This window comes from Alligator mississippiensis, chromosome 14 (genome assembly GCF_030867095.1).
Source record: "Alligator mississippiensis isolate rAllMis1 chromosome 14, rAllMis1, whole genome shotgun sequence".
In the NCBI taxonomy this organism is placed as follows: domain Eukaryota; kingdom Metazoa; phylum Chordata; order Crocodylia; family Alligatoridae; genus Alligator; species Alligator mississippiensis.
The window spans coordinates 38928923-38943727 of NC_081837.1; the positions used below are offsets into that span (position 1 = coordinate 38928923).

A 14805-nucleotide genomic window follows, 5' to 3' on the forward strand; every position below is an offset into this window, starting at 1 on the left:
GACGAAAGTGACGCTATGAAGGCGCGCCGGAAGCGGAAAGTGGCCCGTTCAACCCGTGCCGCTGCTCCCTGTGTGTCTGCTCCTGCACGCGGAGCGGCGGCGGACATGGCTCCGGGCGGGCAGGCAGCGGGCGGCGCTGGCGCTGGCGCCGGGGCGGCCCCGGAGGGGCTGCGGGACTGGATCCGCACAGCCTACCGCTTCGCCACGGACAGGAACGACTTCCGCCGGTCAGCGCGCCAGTAGCGCCACGTGGGGCCGGGGGGCGTCCTGGCGGGGCCGCGCGTGGGGCTTGGTTCTCCGGGGGGAGGAGACCCCTCGCCCGTGGGACCCGCCCGGCCCAGCGCCAACGTGGCGTCTGTTTTCTTTCCTGCCCTCCAGGAACCTCCTCGTGAACCTGGGGCTTTTCGCTGCGGGCGTCTGGGTCGCCAGGAACCTGACGGACATCGACCTGATGTCTCCGCCGCCCGTGGCGTAGCGGCGGGGGTGAGTGGCTGGTGCTGGGGAAAACGAGGTGTCCCCTCACGCGAGTGCACTGGGGGGATCGAGGGCTTGGGGGAAAGCAGCAGGCCCGTGAGGCCCTTGGAGCGGACAGGGACTGCTGCACGTGAAGTGCCGGGCGGTCCCCAAGCTGGTGCAGTTCACCTGAACAACCCCCTGCTTGGACACAGCCCTGCTGGCAGAAGGTGGGATCCAGGGGTTTAGCAAATCCCACCCAGGCGGGGAGGTGAGCTGTACTGGCGGAAACAAGCCGCCTGCTGGTGCGTGCCCCGTCCTTACCAGGGGTTTGCAATGCAGACAGATGTTCCCAGCAGCTTCATTTTGGGAAACTCATGAGTGACTTCTGGTATATCACTTTAGTACACTAGGCTGCAAACCCACCTGCTGGCTCAGCCTGTTTTGTATGTCATTGCAGCCCCTTGAATCAACGTTTGCCCGTGTCAAAGGCTGAAGAGCTGCTGCTCCCAGCACGGCAGGACGACCCCAATGACCACCAGAGTTGTGTGTTAAAGCTGCCACAAGTTTTGACCGGCTTGGGCAGTACTCCACGTTGCTTTTGTTTTGGGTAACAGCGTTCAGCAGCGGCTCTGGTTCGCGTGCATCGCCATTCCACAAGTGACGAGAAGACCTTTGTCTGAGAGATTTGGCTTCAGTTCAGCCGGCCGGGCACGACCACTTTTACAGTAGTCTATTACGTTTTCAAGGCTTATGAAACTTGCATGTGGCGTTTCCTTCTGTACTGAGGTTAACGGTTGATTAAATGATCCTTGAGGGTGTATGGAATAATGACAGGCTGCTGTGCTGGAATTTTATTCTTTTAATAAGAAATTTCAGCTTACAAAAACAAGGTGTAAAAAGAGTAAAGATTTACAAAAAAATCATAAAAACATGATTCATATTTCACACCCAAAAGAGAAAAGAAATAAATCCCAGTCCTGGGTTGTAAGCAGGACTTGTTAACCGTTTTATTCAAAGGGAGAGTAAAATTTTAAGAGGGCCTAGATAACTCTAACCACCAGAAATTTACACAGATAACATTCAGACAGGATAAAGCTGGTGCATTTTTCTTGTCTCAGAAGAATGATGATTGTATGTTGTTCTTGACGGGGAAGAAGCTATTTGGTGTTGCATAGCGTTTTAGTGCCTCGGACTATTTCTACAAGTCGCCACTGTTAAGTTGTTACAGGAATTTAGATGGCAGTGGTGGCACGACTACAGGGGAGGTGAAAGCAAAGGTTGGGGGGACAGGCCCCAGAGCAGTGCTACTTCCTATCCTCGACCAGGTGCACTAGCCTGCTACAGTTCCTACAAGAAGATGCTACACAAACAGTAGAACACTTTCTGGCCCTGAGCATTATTATGGCAGTACCACTGCAGCATGGCTTCAGATTCTTTGGATATTTATGCACAAGTTCATGTATTAGTGAATGTTAAGACACACTATTTATACGGCACTAGCTCCAGAGGTTTTACTGGGTGGGGGAGATGAGCCCCTTTAAGAGCAGATGAGGCATCAAGTCAATTTTCTGCTTGATAAAGGTTAAAGGTAATTGAAAAGAATGGCTGCCTCAGTTTTTTCACAGCAAGGTTGGCAGTAGCCTACAACAGGTGCTCATTACGAACTGTCTCTGGGTCAGTGGGACGCAAGTTTCTGTCCAGGCAGTTCTAGCCTCTGAAGGGGAAAAGAACGGTCAAAACAGACCATTAGCACTATTTAGGGAAATCCTGGTTCCAAAAGACTTTGATTTAGAAAACGCAAATCTTTTAGGATCTCGGTGCAGATCGGGGCCTATTTATGCAGCTCCAAGTCTACAGAGTTTGATTTATTGGATACTGTCTTGACAAACCTTTCACTTAAAGTTTAAGAGCAGGCAGCACTTTAGCTTGGTTTGCACATAGCAGGCATGAGACAGACATGGCCAGTAATAGTTGGATTGGGATTGTCCACTGCTACTACCACCTCTGAAAGTCCTTGGAACAAAGGAAGTAGTGTTGCTCCCCAGTACAGCACAGCATCAGCTTAAGAAATTCATGATTTTAGTAGAAGCCTGAAACACACCTACAAGGCATTTGATTTAAAGCCCTGACAAAAATCACTGACAAGCCAGTAACTTGTGTCAAGATTTTTAAATTTAGTCTGGGAGTCTCCTATCAAGATTGCAAGGGGATTTTTAGTGAGAAAAGAACAACTGCACATGACTTGTCCAGCCTTTGCTAATAGAAGGTAGTATCCTCTCAGGAGTTACCAAGGCTGAGACTTCAGAAATGTGTCAATATGGGATTTTCAAACTGGCTCAGCATTAGCTTGACTCTGGTCCTTCAGAAATCAAAGAGAAAGCTTCCTTTGACTTTTATGAGCAAGATTAGATCCAATGCTGATAGCTTTTCCAGAGTCCTAGCCTCAGTCACTAATGCATCACAGCCCTTAGCTGGTTATCTTACCAAGCAAGAATTTGGAAATCCATTCCTAGAATTGAAAACAATTGTTCACGTAAAAGGTAAACTAGCTAAAGGGATGCGCTGAATACAGTCAGACTTTTAAAGACAAAGGGGACTTGTGAAATAGGCTGGACCTGATTTTCAGTTGGGGTAAAACTGTAAAAGGTCCTCTTCTTTCTCATATGAACGGTCCCTTTAATGGCTATAAGCATTTAGCAAAATCCAAAAAGTTAAGCAAAACCAGGCTTGGTTGTTTCAGTGGTCTGATAGTGAAAATGGCAGAGTCACTTAAAGACTGCAGCTAGTACGAGTCTCTAAAACATGAACTCCCAGCTTTCACACACACAATTAATTATGTGAGTCATTTAGGGTAGCAGGAAACACTCAGAACTCAAGTCCAGCAAATAAAGTTCCTATTTATAAAGGCTTTCTAATACCAGGCAGGAAGGTGTACATGATGCTTCCTTTGGCACAATGGTGGTAGCAGCAGTATTGTGGGTTATGTAGGCCAAAAGCTGCCTTTCTTGCGCTGTCAGAAAGGCGCCTATGAATTTTTCTGGACAAACATTTGAGGTAAAGGACAGATTCTAGTCTAGAGCGCAGCCAAAATCTGCACGTCGTTCACCTACGGCAGAGGCTTCTCTCTAATAAGATACATTCTTAGACCTTGTCTGTGCAAAAGAATACTGCATGAACTACACTGACATCGCTGAAGTGATCCCCTTCCCCAAAGCAGATGGAATTTGGAGGTGGATAAAGAAGTTACCGTAAGATAAGTGAAGGGACTGAGTGACATCTGCTCTGCATTAGCCACCTATATGCACCCTTCTAACCCAGAGCAAATGACAGCAGACTGGCCATAGTTAACTGGGGGGTACGTGAGCATGTAGGTAGCTAACGTAGCCCAACTGACACTCTTTTAAGTTCCAGCACTTACTTACCTGATGGGAAACCTGTGTGCTCACACATTTATGGAGGGAGTAAGCTATAAATGCAAAAGCCCTTCTCTTGCTTAAAAGTACATCCACATTGGAGCCAGATGATCTCTTGTAGCTGCACAATTAAAAAAAAGTAACACCCATAACAAGAAGTTACACTGATACAAAAATCAGTGTTGATCAGCCTGCTGAGATGCAGACTAATTTAGAAGTGATGTAGACTCTCATCCCAGTGCCATGAGGAGTTTTTTTGCTTTTCAAGTTAAAACCTAGCATCTGAAAGTTCTCTTTACTAAAAAGTCCAACTCCTCCTTCCTGTATCTACTGCCATCTTTTTTTACCCTGAAATGTATAACCAAGATTTTCACTACCACAAATCAATGTTCAAGTGAACACTGGTTATCTCTGTCCATTCTTTTCTTGCCTCCAAGTAGTCTGAGCAATGTGGGGGTTATGTGACCACTGTGGGGGTTCAGAAAATATCTTCTTTGCTTTTTTTTGTTTTTTAACCTCCAGATAATTCTGCATGTACATTCTTTGTGTTAAATGCATGCACTGTTCACTCTAAGTAGTAAGTTACTGGCCAAAGAGGAGCTTTTTGCCCTGACGTTTGGATTTTGCTGCTGAGGAGATTCCATTCTTGGATTTTATACCTTTTAGCCACTACACCCCGACAAAATGCATTCCCCATGTACTGCATTCCTGTCTTGCTCAGTGTTTCTTCCCTCATATAAATCGGCCTTAACGTTTAGCTGTGGTCAATTTGGCATTAGTTTAAAACTCTTCCCTTTCTCTAGCTCCAACCTGAACAGAATTCAGTAAGAGGGCAGTTCAGAAAGTGCCCTAAAGTATACAGTATTTTGCTCTAGCTCCAATGCATCCTGAATCATGCACAAGCTTTACACAATAAATTAACAGTTAGTGGTTAAAGTCAGTCTTGGGCCCACTGGGCTGGTCATTTTTTTTTCCCTTCTGGAAATGTAAGTTGAAAAAAAAAATTCACTTTTTATGAAGACCGATTTCAGTTTAAAAATTCCTTTGAAAGTGTTGCGGCCAACCATACAAGTTATCCGTAGCACAAAAAACTCATACACACACCGAATGAAATAAGCACGATGGAAGGGCTGGCCCAAAGGCACGCCCTAAAAATGAACCAAGACAAATCATCACGAGTTGGGACAGGTAATTAACAGATGCAGTTTTTGATCATTCAAACTGTGCTGTGGTTTTGCAAATGTCAAAGCTTGCTAAAACGCTTCACATTCCCATCCATAATAAATGGGCATCAGTATTAATGTAATAGAGGCAAAAAACCCACACCCAATTGAGGTTTTATATTCCCACCGGCAACAATTCCTACCCACTGCTTCCTCCCTGTCTGATCTCCAGCCGGGTGCAGGGATTAGAGAGAGACACAAAGACACTGTTCTGAGCAGGTGCTTATGTTTTACCATTTACTCTTTAAGCAGAGATATTTAGCCACCTTAAGCAACTGTACCACTTGCATAAACGCTGCTCACCCACGAGACAGATTGCTACACATTGCTAACTGGAAATCTGTGCAATTAGTACCATGGCAAGGGGAATTTTTCCTTTCCTTTGTAAGTCAGCAGTTGCCAGTCATCATGGTTGAAATACAAGCTGCTGTTACTTCACCAAAACGCCACAGAGTTTATCATTCATAATATGCAAGCTCGTTGTAAATAAGGTACTTGCTTTGACCTGACTGGAAGTGGCCTGAGTGACATAAGAAAAATTAAAAAGCCAAAACATGAACTGCCTTTGAACAAGTAGTCATTTGAGTTATTACAAATACAGGAATCTCAGACAAACACACTAAAATACTAACTTCTGAACTTGCTGGTAAACTTTTTTTTTTTTTCTTTCACATAGATATGAAATGTACAAATGTCAATGATACCGAAAAGTACTTGTAAAAAACACACAGATTTGTCTGCCACTTGAATAACGAGAGGGGAATTTTAAAATCATTTCCCAAGTTTTCTGTCCCATGCAAAAATGTAATTGGATACAAGGCACCAAATTTAATGAATCATATAAAATTAGTTCACAAAGCTTTTTCAGTAGGCAAAACTCATCCTCATCCCACTCTCCAACTCCACCCCCCCTCCACACACACAGCGCGCGCACACACACACACACACACACACACACACACACTTTTCATTCTGCAATACTGTTGACCTCTCCTGTAGTCCATACCGGGGCAGTTTGGGGGCAGCCAAAACCCACTTGCCTGTTGTCTTTCAACTGATAAATAACTATGCATATGCAGAGCAGGGGACTTTACAATCAAAAAGCAGAGCTTCTACATAACAGAGACAACATTTGTGCTAGAAGCTTTGCTTTAAAGAAAAATAACCTCTGAGTGCGAGTCCATAGGACACAATTAATGCTTTCACCATTCCCAATTTTATTTCTACTCTCTAAAAACATGTCTGGAAGTTCTTAACTATCTGGAGGCGTTACCATCACCTGGAAAACATGAGACTAAGATGATGACGGTTTGGTGCAAGTTAGCTGAATACACATTATTCAGCTTACTGCCATAATCATGACCACTTCTGAAGTCACCAAACCAAGACGGTGTTCTTGTAAGTAGCGAACAAAACAAAATCTTTGCCGTTTTTCAGTACTTTGCAGTGAAACTCCTCTTTGCCCGGTGCATAGTTCAAACCCGGCAATTCAGGTTAACAATAACTTTCTGGGAAGCTGTTGTAATTAAAACTTGCTGGTGGGGTCAAGTTAGCCTAAAACAAATCTGCAGCAGACCTTGCTTTTAATCTGGCCAAAACGTTGTGAATTAAGTCTCTTGAATTTCACATGCGGGATGAAATAAAGCCAATTTGCATAAGATTTAAAACATTAAGGAGGTGCTGGTAGCAACTCTCTCGGTAAAACTGCATATCTGGATCAGCGCAAGTCACTGATTAATTACAGCAGCTTCCTATGCTTTTGGGGCCCTGTTCCACAAGGTGCCAACCCCAGTCACCTTCAGGTGTTGCTCTGCATACAGTTCACGGGACTTACTCTGCAGGCTGGGTTCCTAGAGAGCCACAGGAGAGACTGAACAGTGATGACTGCTTTTTAATCTACCGCAGTGCTCTAATATTTTGGCCTAGCACCTGCTGCTGCTCCAAAACCTCCAAATTCAGTCACAGACATCCTTCTACATGCAAGCAGGGACCTCTTGCAAAGGGGCTTTTATCTAGCTGGTAAATTAGCGCAAGGACAACTTGTTTAATATGTCATTCAGCGAATCATTTAAAGAGAGGTTTAATTAGTCTGCTCCGACAGACTTTTGTCACTGAATATAAATTAGGTATATGCACGGGGCCAAATTCTGCTCCCATTTACACCAATTTAAGGCTGTGATCCTGCTGGCACTTCCCCGGGGCTTACATTTACTCACATATCTGCGGTCTCATTAAAGCCAATGGAGGCTACTTGCATGATTTAAGATGCACCAGGTACTTAAAAGTTTGCAGGATTGGGAATTAAATCCAGAATAAGTCAACTGACATCAGCTGTGAATGAGCGGCATCGGACTGTCAGGATTAAGGAGGGACAAAGTTTGTCAAGATTCACTTAAGTGGGCTTCGCTGCAATTGCAAGCAAGATCTATGTTCATCATATTGACCTCAAGGTAACTTCCAATAAGAATTTCTGGCAACCCAGACACTATAAAACAGTGTACACCACAGTGGGAGCATTGGGCAATGCTTATATAAAGAAGCCTGCAGTAGACAAATATAAACCAAACAGCATAAAAAATGCTATACGCTATCGCTTCCAAATAAAAGCTAAATATTACAGAAACCTCACAGTGTTGGAAAAAGCAAGTTTACTTCAAAGTATAATTACTTCCTTCCCTACCAGGGTAGGTCATTTTTTCTGACTGCAATTTCTCCACATCTCAGCACTACTGGGCTCATGTCACATGGAGAGGCCACTAATCTCAAAAGATGTCAGCAGCAAACGCTACTAATCTGCTTGGGAAATCTGATGCACTGAGAGCTAACGGTACACCTTCCTTCCAGCCTCCCTTCCCCCTCTGCTACCTATGCGATTCAAGTGACAATTTTATTACTACCTGAATTCAAATATTAATGCAACACACTCAGTCAAAAGATGAGCATTCATAGTGATAAGTCTAGGCTCACTGCAGTCACAACTGTAACGCTGCATTGTGTTTGCCTTTATGTCAGACATTTTTATACAAACAGGGCTACATCAGCAAAGGTATTCAGAATTCATCACTAGGGTCAGTCATAGCGAACCATGGATCTCCTGTTCAAGAGAAAAATGTAATCTCTCTCCCCTCCCCGCGTGGAAAAGCCGATCCGGTTTCATCTTAGAAGTTGGACAGACTTAGAAGGATAAATCAGTAAATTTAGAAAATATCAACTTCTCCCTCCACCTCGAGAGGATTCAAAAGGCATAGTTAAGCAACATTTTAACTTTATCTCTAATTTTCTTTTTAGATTCTTTTTAAAGGTATTAAGCACCTACATCTTGCTCTAGCAAAAATTCCACAATGCTTAAGCATACATCTCATCAACCCACTGAATGTTTTCTTTCTTTTCTTTTTTTTTTTTTTTTTTTTTTTTAAATGAAGCTCAACTTACATTCACTGGACCAAATTCAGTTTCCACTGAATTCAATGGAGGTGCACCTTTTGACAGGGCTTCTTAATCTGTCCCATTATATTTTGAATGACAAATATCTGTTTTCATTTCCTGGTAGGGCAAAAAAAAAAAAAAAAAAAAAAAAGAAACACACAAAAAAACCCAATCCAAAACCTAGGAAATAAATGCACAGATAACTGTCAAGATGAATAAATAAAAGTCATATCCTCCCAACTCTAGTTACAGATAAGGCTTTTAAAAAAAAATACATTTCATTTTATCAGCACCTACGTGATTGCCTCCAGTGAGTAACAGCAATTGGAGGCTAAGGGTACAATTCGGAAATGACATTTAACAGCAAGAAAACAGGCATTTTGTTGTAGGCTCAGAAGCAGCAGGTTGCTCAGACATGCATGAAAGGGAATGCTGAACAATTTGAATTCCCAAGGACAGGGGAGACTCAGCAGGTCATTGAGAAAAATGCCTGAATCTCTGCTCCAGTGAAAGGAAAGGAGTTAATTGTCTGTCCTGCTGCATGAGTGACTCCCGCCCCTCTGGCTGTCCAGAGTGATTAACAGCAATCTGAGAAGAGAGCCTGTTTTGCCTGTTGGGGCAAGAGGTTAAGTGTGATCATGGCAGTGGCAACAGAAGGAAACTTACCCCACCACTCTCCAGAGCAACAAGGGTCAGCTCTGCCAGGTGGTACATGTCTAATGGGCAAACGCTGACAAAAGTACAAGGGAGGGGAAGGAAGAATGGTTTCAGGACTTCTTTACCTGGATGCTGAGCTGAAGTTGAAAGCACTCAGTGGGTTATTGAATGGCACCCTCACCATTTCCGAACAATCTAGATGGACTGCAGAGGAACAACTGAACCGCTCGCAAACGTTTCTGCAACCCCAAAACCAGAGCACAGACAGCAAAAGCCTCACACCATCCGATGTTTGAAATGTGGTTCTGCTCCAGAAAGTGGCTACAAACAGCGCAGGGAGACCCCTGTGTGTGGAAATCATTGGAAAAGCGCCATGTCAAGCTCAGATTGCATGCACACATGGTTTGTTTCCTCTTACACATTTTGCAGCCCTGCAAAGGCACTGTGGGACCCGAAAGTCAAGCTGTGTGCAGGAAGGAAAGAACATTGGTACAAATACAAGATGGCCTGGCCCAAATTATACTCAGTTATACTGGTACAACCTCACTGCCTTCCTTGAGTTTGCACAAGTATGACAGAGAGCTGCTGACTAAAGCCCTGTTTATACACCGAAAGAATCCGGCTCGTTTTCTTATAGCTGAAATGGCCCGTGCAGTGATATAATCAGCTCACACAGGCCAGGCCTACATTCACAACTGCTTATTGTACAGCAATACAGTGTACTCTGTTTAAGTGCACGGCACTGGGGCTAGAAAAAAAGGCTTTCTACTTGCTTGATGGAGATCCACTTATCCGAAGGTAACACACGCACCGCTCGGAGTACACGGCTTTGTCAGTGTTGCAATATTAACAGCCCCAAAACTAAACTAGCTCCCATCCTTTTCAAAGCTTCTAGCAGCAGCCTTTTGAAAGGCACTTCCCCGTCGCCATTTCTGGAGCCAATTAATATGCAATTAACCAGAGTAAAATGCTTTTACAAAGTAGAAAGGGATCTGAAATACTGTCTGTGCTCAAGTAGTTTCAACACATAACCAAGATGCAAATACTGGACATTTGCAATAATGCAAGCAATAGGAAGAAAAACGTGGGGCCTTTAACATGCCTTTAAATGAATTATGCAATGATCCAACGTGCATAAAAGTCAAGTACACTGTTCTGGTAAAGTGCTCTTAGCATGGATACAGCTTATATGCTCAAAACTGTGCTTTTCCTGGTATAACTTATTTTGCAGCTATAACCCCATGCCCTGAGCAAAATAAGCTATATTTGTAATACTGGAATTTTGCCAATATAAGCTGCACCCATGCTCACAGCGTTTGCTGGCTCAGCTGTGCTGGCAAGGGATCACACTTCTTGACACCCCTGACCGATATACAGGGGTGGCCTGCCAGAAGTGCGTAGCATAGACATGGCCTTATTTTAATTTAGTGTAAACATGATCTGTATTTTGTTTTTAAAGCTGTCAGCAGATACAGTTCTGAACGTGCAGGGGCAGATCTGGTCAAACAAAATGTTCCATTTTTATACGATCCCTTTCTAGAGCAGAACCACTTTTGTTATACTGCATGTTGCAAACCGGAAAAAGTAAATCGGCAAGTCAATTCAGCCTACACAAAACTGTCAAGGTGTATTCAAATGCTACGCTTGGGCCCCACCAGTACCCAGAAAATGACCTGTTGCTGTCAATGGGCCTTCGTGACTTCAGCAAGAGCGGCTTTTACCACAGTAGGGCCCCATCTACTGTAGATACCTTAGGAGCAGTTGGATAAGCAAGTCACGCTTTGAGCCATACTTCACAACAAGGTTAAAGAGGTTCTACCATACCTGTGCATTTCGTTTGGAGGTTCATCAGCATTCCCCACCAGGGAATGCAGTGTAATTAGGAGCTGGTTTGATGATTTTGTATCCTTGCTGAACACAATGGGCTGCCATTACTTTCATGCGCCTTATTTAATTTTTTTGCAATATAAGATTCATGATACTAGGCACCTGAAGTGGTTTCTCTTGTTCCGAGGAGAGCATGGTTTACCGATACCTTTTAACGATGAAGATTCTGTTTACAATCTTACGTGACAGAATTACACAGCCAGACGCACACTGTTCCAGACCTTGGGTGGCCAACGACGCTCTGATCTGTTCCTGCAGTGAGCCTTCTTCATTCCTACAAAGAGGAAAGATGTGAACACCAATGGTTTAAAATAACTGAGACTGTCGATTGAGTTACTGATGCTTCCCGTCACGGGAATGTCAGTCTTCTGTCCTTATCGCTGTTTTTGGACGGCACCTGAGCTTGGAGTTGTGTTTCTGAGATTCCTGCTTTGCCCTGCACTGTTCTTTGAGTGTAAAAAAGAATGTAGGCCTGGGTTTTGCACACCTCCTCCACACTACATACATTCAGTTTGGAGTCATTGCAGTGGACCCAAAAACCTACGAACCAAAGGGAGAAAGAGAATATTAGTAACTGGCCCTCAATTATTTTGCTTGCTTTGAAGGACTGTTCATAAGCAACATCCACAAGAAAAGGACATGGAGAATAGAGGAGCACTTTCTTAAATTTACAGGCACTTTAGGAAGAAACTCCAGGTAATCAGATGCTTGTAGCATTTCTACGGTATTAACCCAATTCACATTATATAGTTGTGCTGCGATTTGATTTTAATATTCTCTCATAAAACCTCCTCAATACAACTTTCAAGAGGAAAGAGACAATTCTTCCTCATTCCACAGTAAACTGGAGGGCGATGATGTAGCTGTGAAAAGCCCTGTGGATGCGACTCATGAACAGTCCCTTTCCCCGTTTCAAAACATTCTCTGTACATCTTATCACCCCAAGAATAATCAGACAGATGCCCAGCACGAGCAGCAGCACAGAATTACAGCGCCCAGGAAAATGAAACATACACCATGTTAAAGCAAGCAATAAAGACATCCTGACAGGCTACAAGGGAGGGGAAGGAAAAGCGGTCTTTGGTCTTTAAACAAACGCACACACAAAGACAACATGCTTTTAGAAATAAGCTCTGGGAATCAAGCTATGAAATGGCAGGAAACTTGATTCAGAACGACTTTGACTGTAAATCTTATCTTTACAATGTACTAGGTCTATGGAACAAAATATTGACAGACTGAAGATCTGTTTCCCCAGTAATAAGGCACACGCACCTCCCTCTGTGTTGTAGCAATATGCTGTGTAGTGTCCTGAGCCAAACCCTTTCCCATGATGCATCACCACAGCGGAGAGGTCATAGACAAAGGTCTCTTTGTCAAGAGAGGAGAGAGAGTCCCTGCAGCAGTAAGGTTCCATGTTTAATACCTGGTCAAAGAGGACATGGACCCCAATCTTCTCACGGTGATTACGTCCAGACCACCTGCAACACAAATCCTTGCAATCAACACAAATCTCTACTGCATATGCACCGGCTCTTGCTCTCACTCTGCAGTCTCTTATCCCCTTTGTAGTTTATTTCTCGTGAAACAGGTGCTGCTCCCAATACTAAAGGGAAGATGCGCACTACAGTTAAAGCATTTCTGGGATTTGGAACAGCCATTCACAAGGCACTCACCACTGTGTGTGAGAGCACTACTTGCAAAACCCAGTCGCTAAAAAACCTTCCTAAAACAGGAAGCATGTTATTCTGCCTCTTCCCTATAACAATTACACAGAGATGTGTTAATCTGGAGGCACTTTCCTAGCATCTGCCATTATAGGAAGCCAATAGAAAAACAATACATCAGTACATACATTCATAGATGTTGGGGACGGAAGGGACCTCAATAGATCATCGAATCCAACCCCCTGCATAGGCAGGAAAGAGTGCTGGGTTCAGATGACCCCAGCTAGATGGTTATCTAACCTCCTCTTGAAGACCCCCAGGGTAGGGGAGAGCACCACCTCCCTTGGGAGCCCGTTCCAGACCTTGGCCACTCGAACTGTGAAGAAGTTCTTCCTAATGTCCAGTCTAAATCTGCTCTCTGCTAGCTTGTGGCCATTGTTTCTTGTAACCCCCGGGGGCGCCTTGGTGAGTAAAGCCTCACCAATTCCCTTCTGTGCCCCGATGATGAACTTATAGGCAGCCACAAGGTCGCCTCTCAACCTTCTCTTGCGGAGGCTGAAGAGGTCCAGGTGCCCTAGTCTCTCCTCAAAGGGCTTGGCCTGCAAGCCCTTAACCATACGAGTGGCCCTTCTGTGGACCCTCTCCAGGTTATCCGCATCCCTCTTGAATTGCGGCGCCCAGAATTGCATGCAGTACTCCAACTGCAGTCTGACCAGCGCCCGATAGAGGGGAAGTATCACCTCCTTGGATCTGTTCGTCATGCATCTACTGATGCACGATAAAGTGACATTAGCTTTTCTGATGGCTTCGTCACACTGCCGGCTCATATTCATCTTGGAGTCCACTAGGACTCTGAGATCCCTTTCCGCTTCCATGTTGCCGAGCAGGTCATTTCCTAGGCAGTAGGTATGCTGGACATTTTTCCTCCCTAGGTGCAGCACTTTGCATTTCTCCTTGTTGAACTGCATTCTGTTGTTTTCTGCCCATTTGTCCAACCTGTCCAGGTCCGCCTGCAGCTGTTCCCTGCCCTCCGGCATATCCACTTCTCCCCATAGCTTTGTGTCATCCGCAAACTTGGACAGAGTACACTTCACTCCCTCGGCCAAGTCGCTGATGAAGACATTGAAAAGTATCGGTCCTAGGACCGAGCCCTGCGGGACCCCACTGCCCACACCCTTCCAGGTCAACACCGACCCATCCACCACCACTCTCTGGGTACGACCCTCTAGCCAATTCGCCACCCACCGGACTGTATAATCATCCAAGTCACAGCCTCTTAATTTGTTCACCAGTATGGGGTGGGATACTGTATCAAAGGCCTTCCTGAAGGCCAAGTAAACGACGTCAACCCCTACTCCTGCGTCCAGGTGTTTTGTAACCTGGTCATAAAAAGAGACTAGATTAGTCAGGCATGATCTGCCTGCTACGAACCCGTGCTGGTTTCCCCTCAGCATAATTTTTCCTGCTGGGCTCTCACACATATGAGCCTTAATAATCTTTTCAAAGACTTTGCCAAGGATGGAGGTGAGACTGACTGGCCTATAGTTGCCTGGATCCTCCTTCTTCCCCTTCTTGAAAATAGGGACCACACTGGCCCTTTTCCAGTCCTCCGGGACCTGGACCGTGTGCCACAAGCACTCAAATATTCTTGCCAGTGGCTGTGCAATGACATCAGCAAATGCCTTCAGTACCCTCGGATGGAGCTCATCTGGGCCTGCCAACTTAAATGCATCCAGTCCTTCCAAGTGACTCTGCAACATCTCAGGGTCAACGCTTGGTAGTCTGGTGCCCTGCTGCTGCCTCTCTACAATCCCAGTGAGAGCCTTGTCTTGCCCCTCGCTTAGGAACACTGAGGCAAAGAACTCATTGAGCAGTTCAGCCTTGTCCCCCTGTCCGTCACCAACTGCTTTTGCCCATTCAGTAGAGGTTCTATACCGCCCTGGGCCTTCCTTTTACTCTCTGTATATCTGAAAAACAATTTTTTGTTATCCTTAACTTGGGATGCCATCCTCAGCCCCATGGTAGCTTTGGCCTTTCTAACTACCTCCCTACATCTGCGAGTGGAGGAGGCATACT

General features: G+C 44.8%; 2 protein-coding genes across 6 annotated transcripts in view; one reads left to right on the plus strand and one right to left on the minus strand.

Moving 5' to 3' along the window:
• On the plus strand, window positions 1–1287 carry TOMM6 (translocase of outer mitochondrial membrane 6). Its single transcript, XM_006278769.4, has 3 exons — window positions 1–227; window positions 379–483; window positions 914–1287. The coding sequence occupies exons 1-2, from the start codon at window positions 16–18 to the stop codon at window positions 473–475; spliced, it is 309 nt and encodes a 102-aa protein (XP_006278831.2). The 5' UTR covers window positions 1–15; the 3' UTR covers window positions 476–483; window positions 914–1287.
• Window positions 1288–1300: 13 nt separating this feature from the next.
• USP49 (ubiquitin specific peptidase 49) overlaps window positions 1301–14805 on the minus strand; it is a 55500-nt gene continuing 41995 nt past the window's right edge. For 3 of the 5 annotated variants that reach the window (XM_059717451.1, XM_059717450.1, XM_059717449.1), the window contains 2 exons: window positions 12338–12543; window positions 1301–11602 (listed from right to left, as the gene is read on the minus strand). In XM_059717451.1, the coding sequence (XP_059573434.1) occupies window positions 11412–11602; window positions 12338–12543 (397 nt within the window). In that variant the 3' untranslated portion in view covers window positions 1301–11411. The remainder of the gene's footprint in view (window positions 11603–12337; window positions 12544–14805) is intronic. The other 2 variants (XM_014593528.3, XM_014593529.3) reach the window with 2 other exon arrangements.

Bases quoted from the DNA above. Each gene is read 5' to 3' on its own strand.
- TOMM6 (XM_006278769.4), top strand. From the start codon at position 16: ATGAAGGCGCGCCGGAAGCGGAAAGTGGCCCGTTCAACCCGTGCCGCT. The intron at 228-378 runs GTCAGCGCGCCA...CCTGCCCTCCAG, and splicing joins GACAGGAACGACTTCCGCCG to GAACCTCCTCGTGAACCTGG.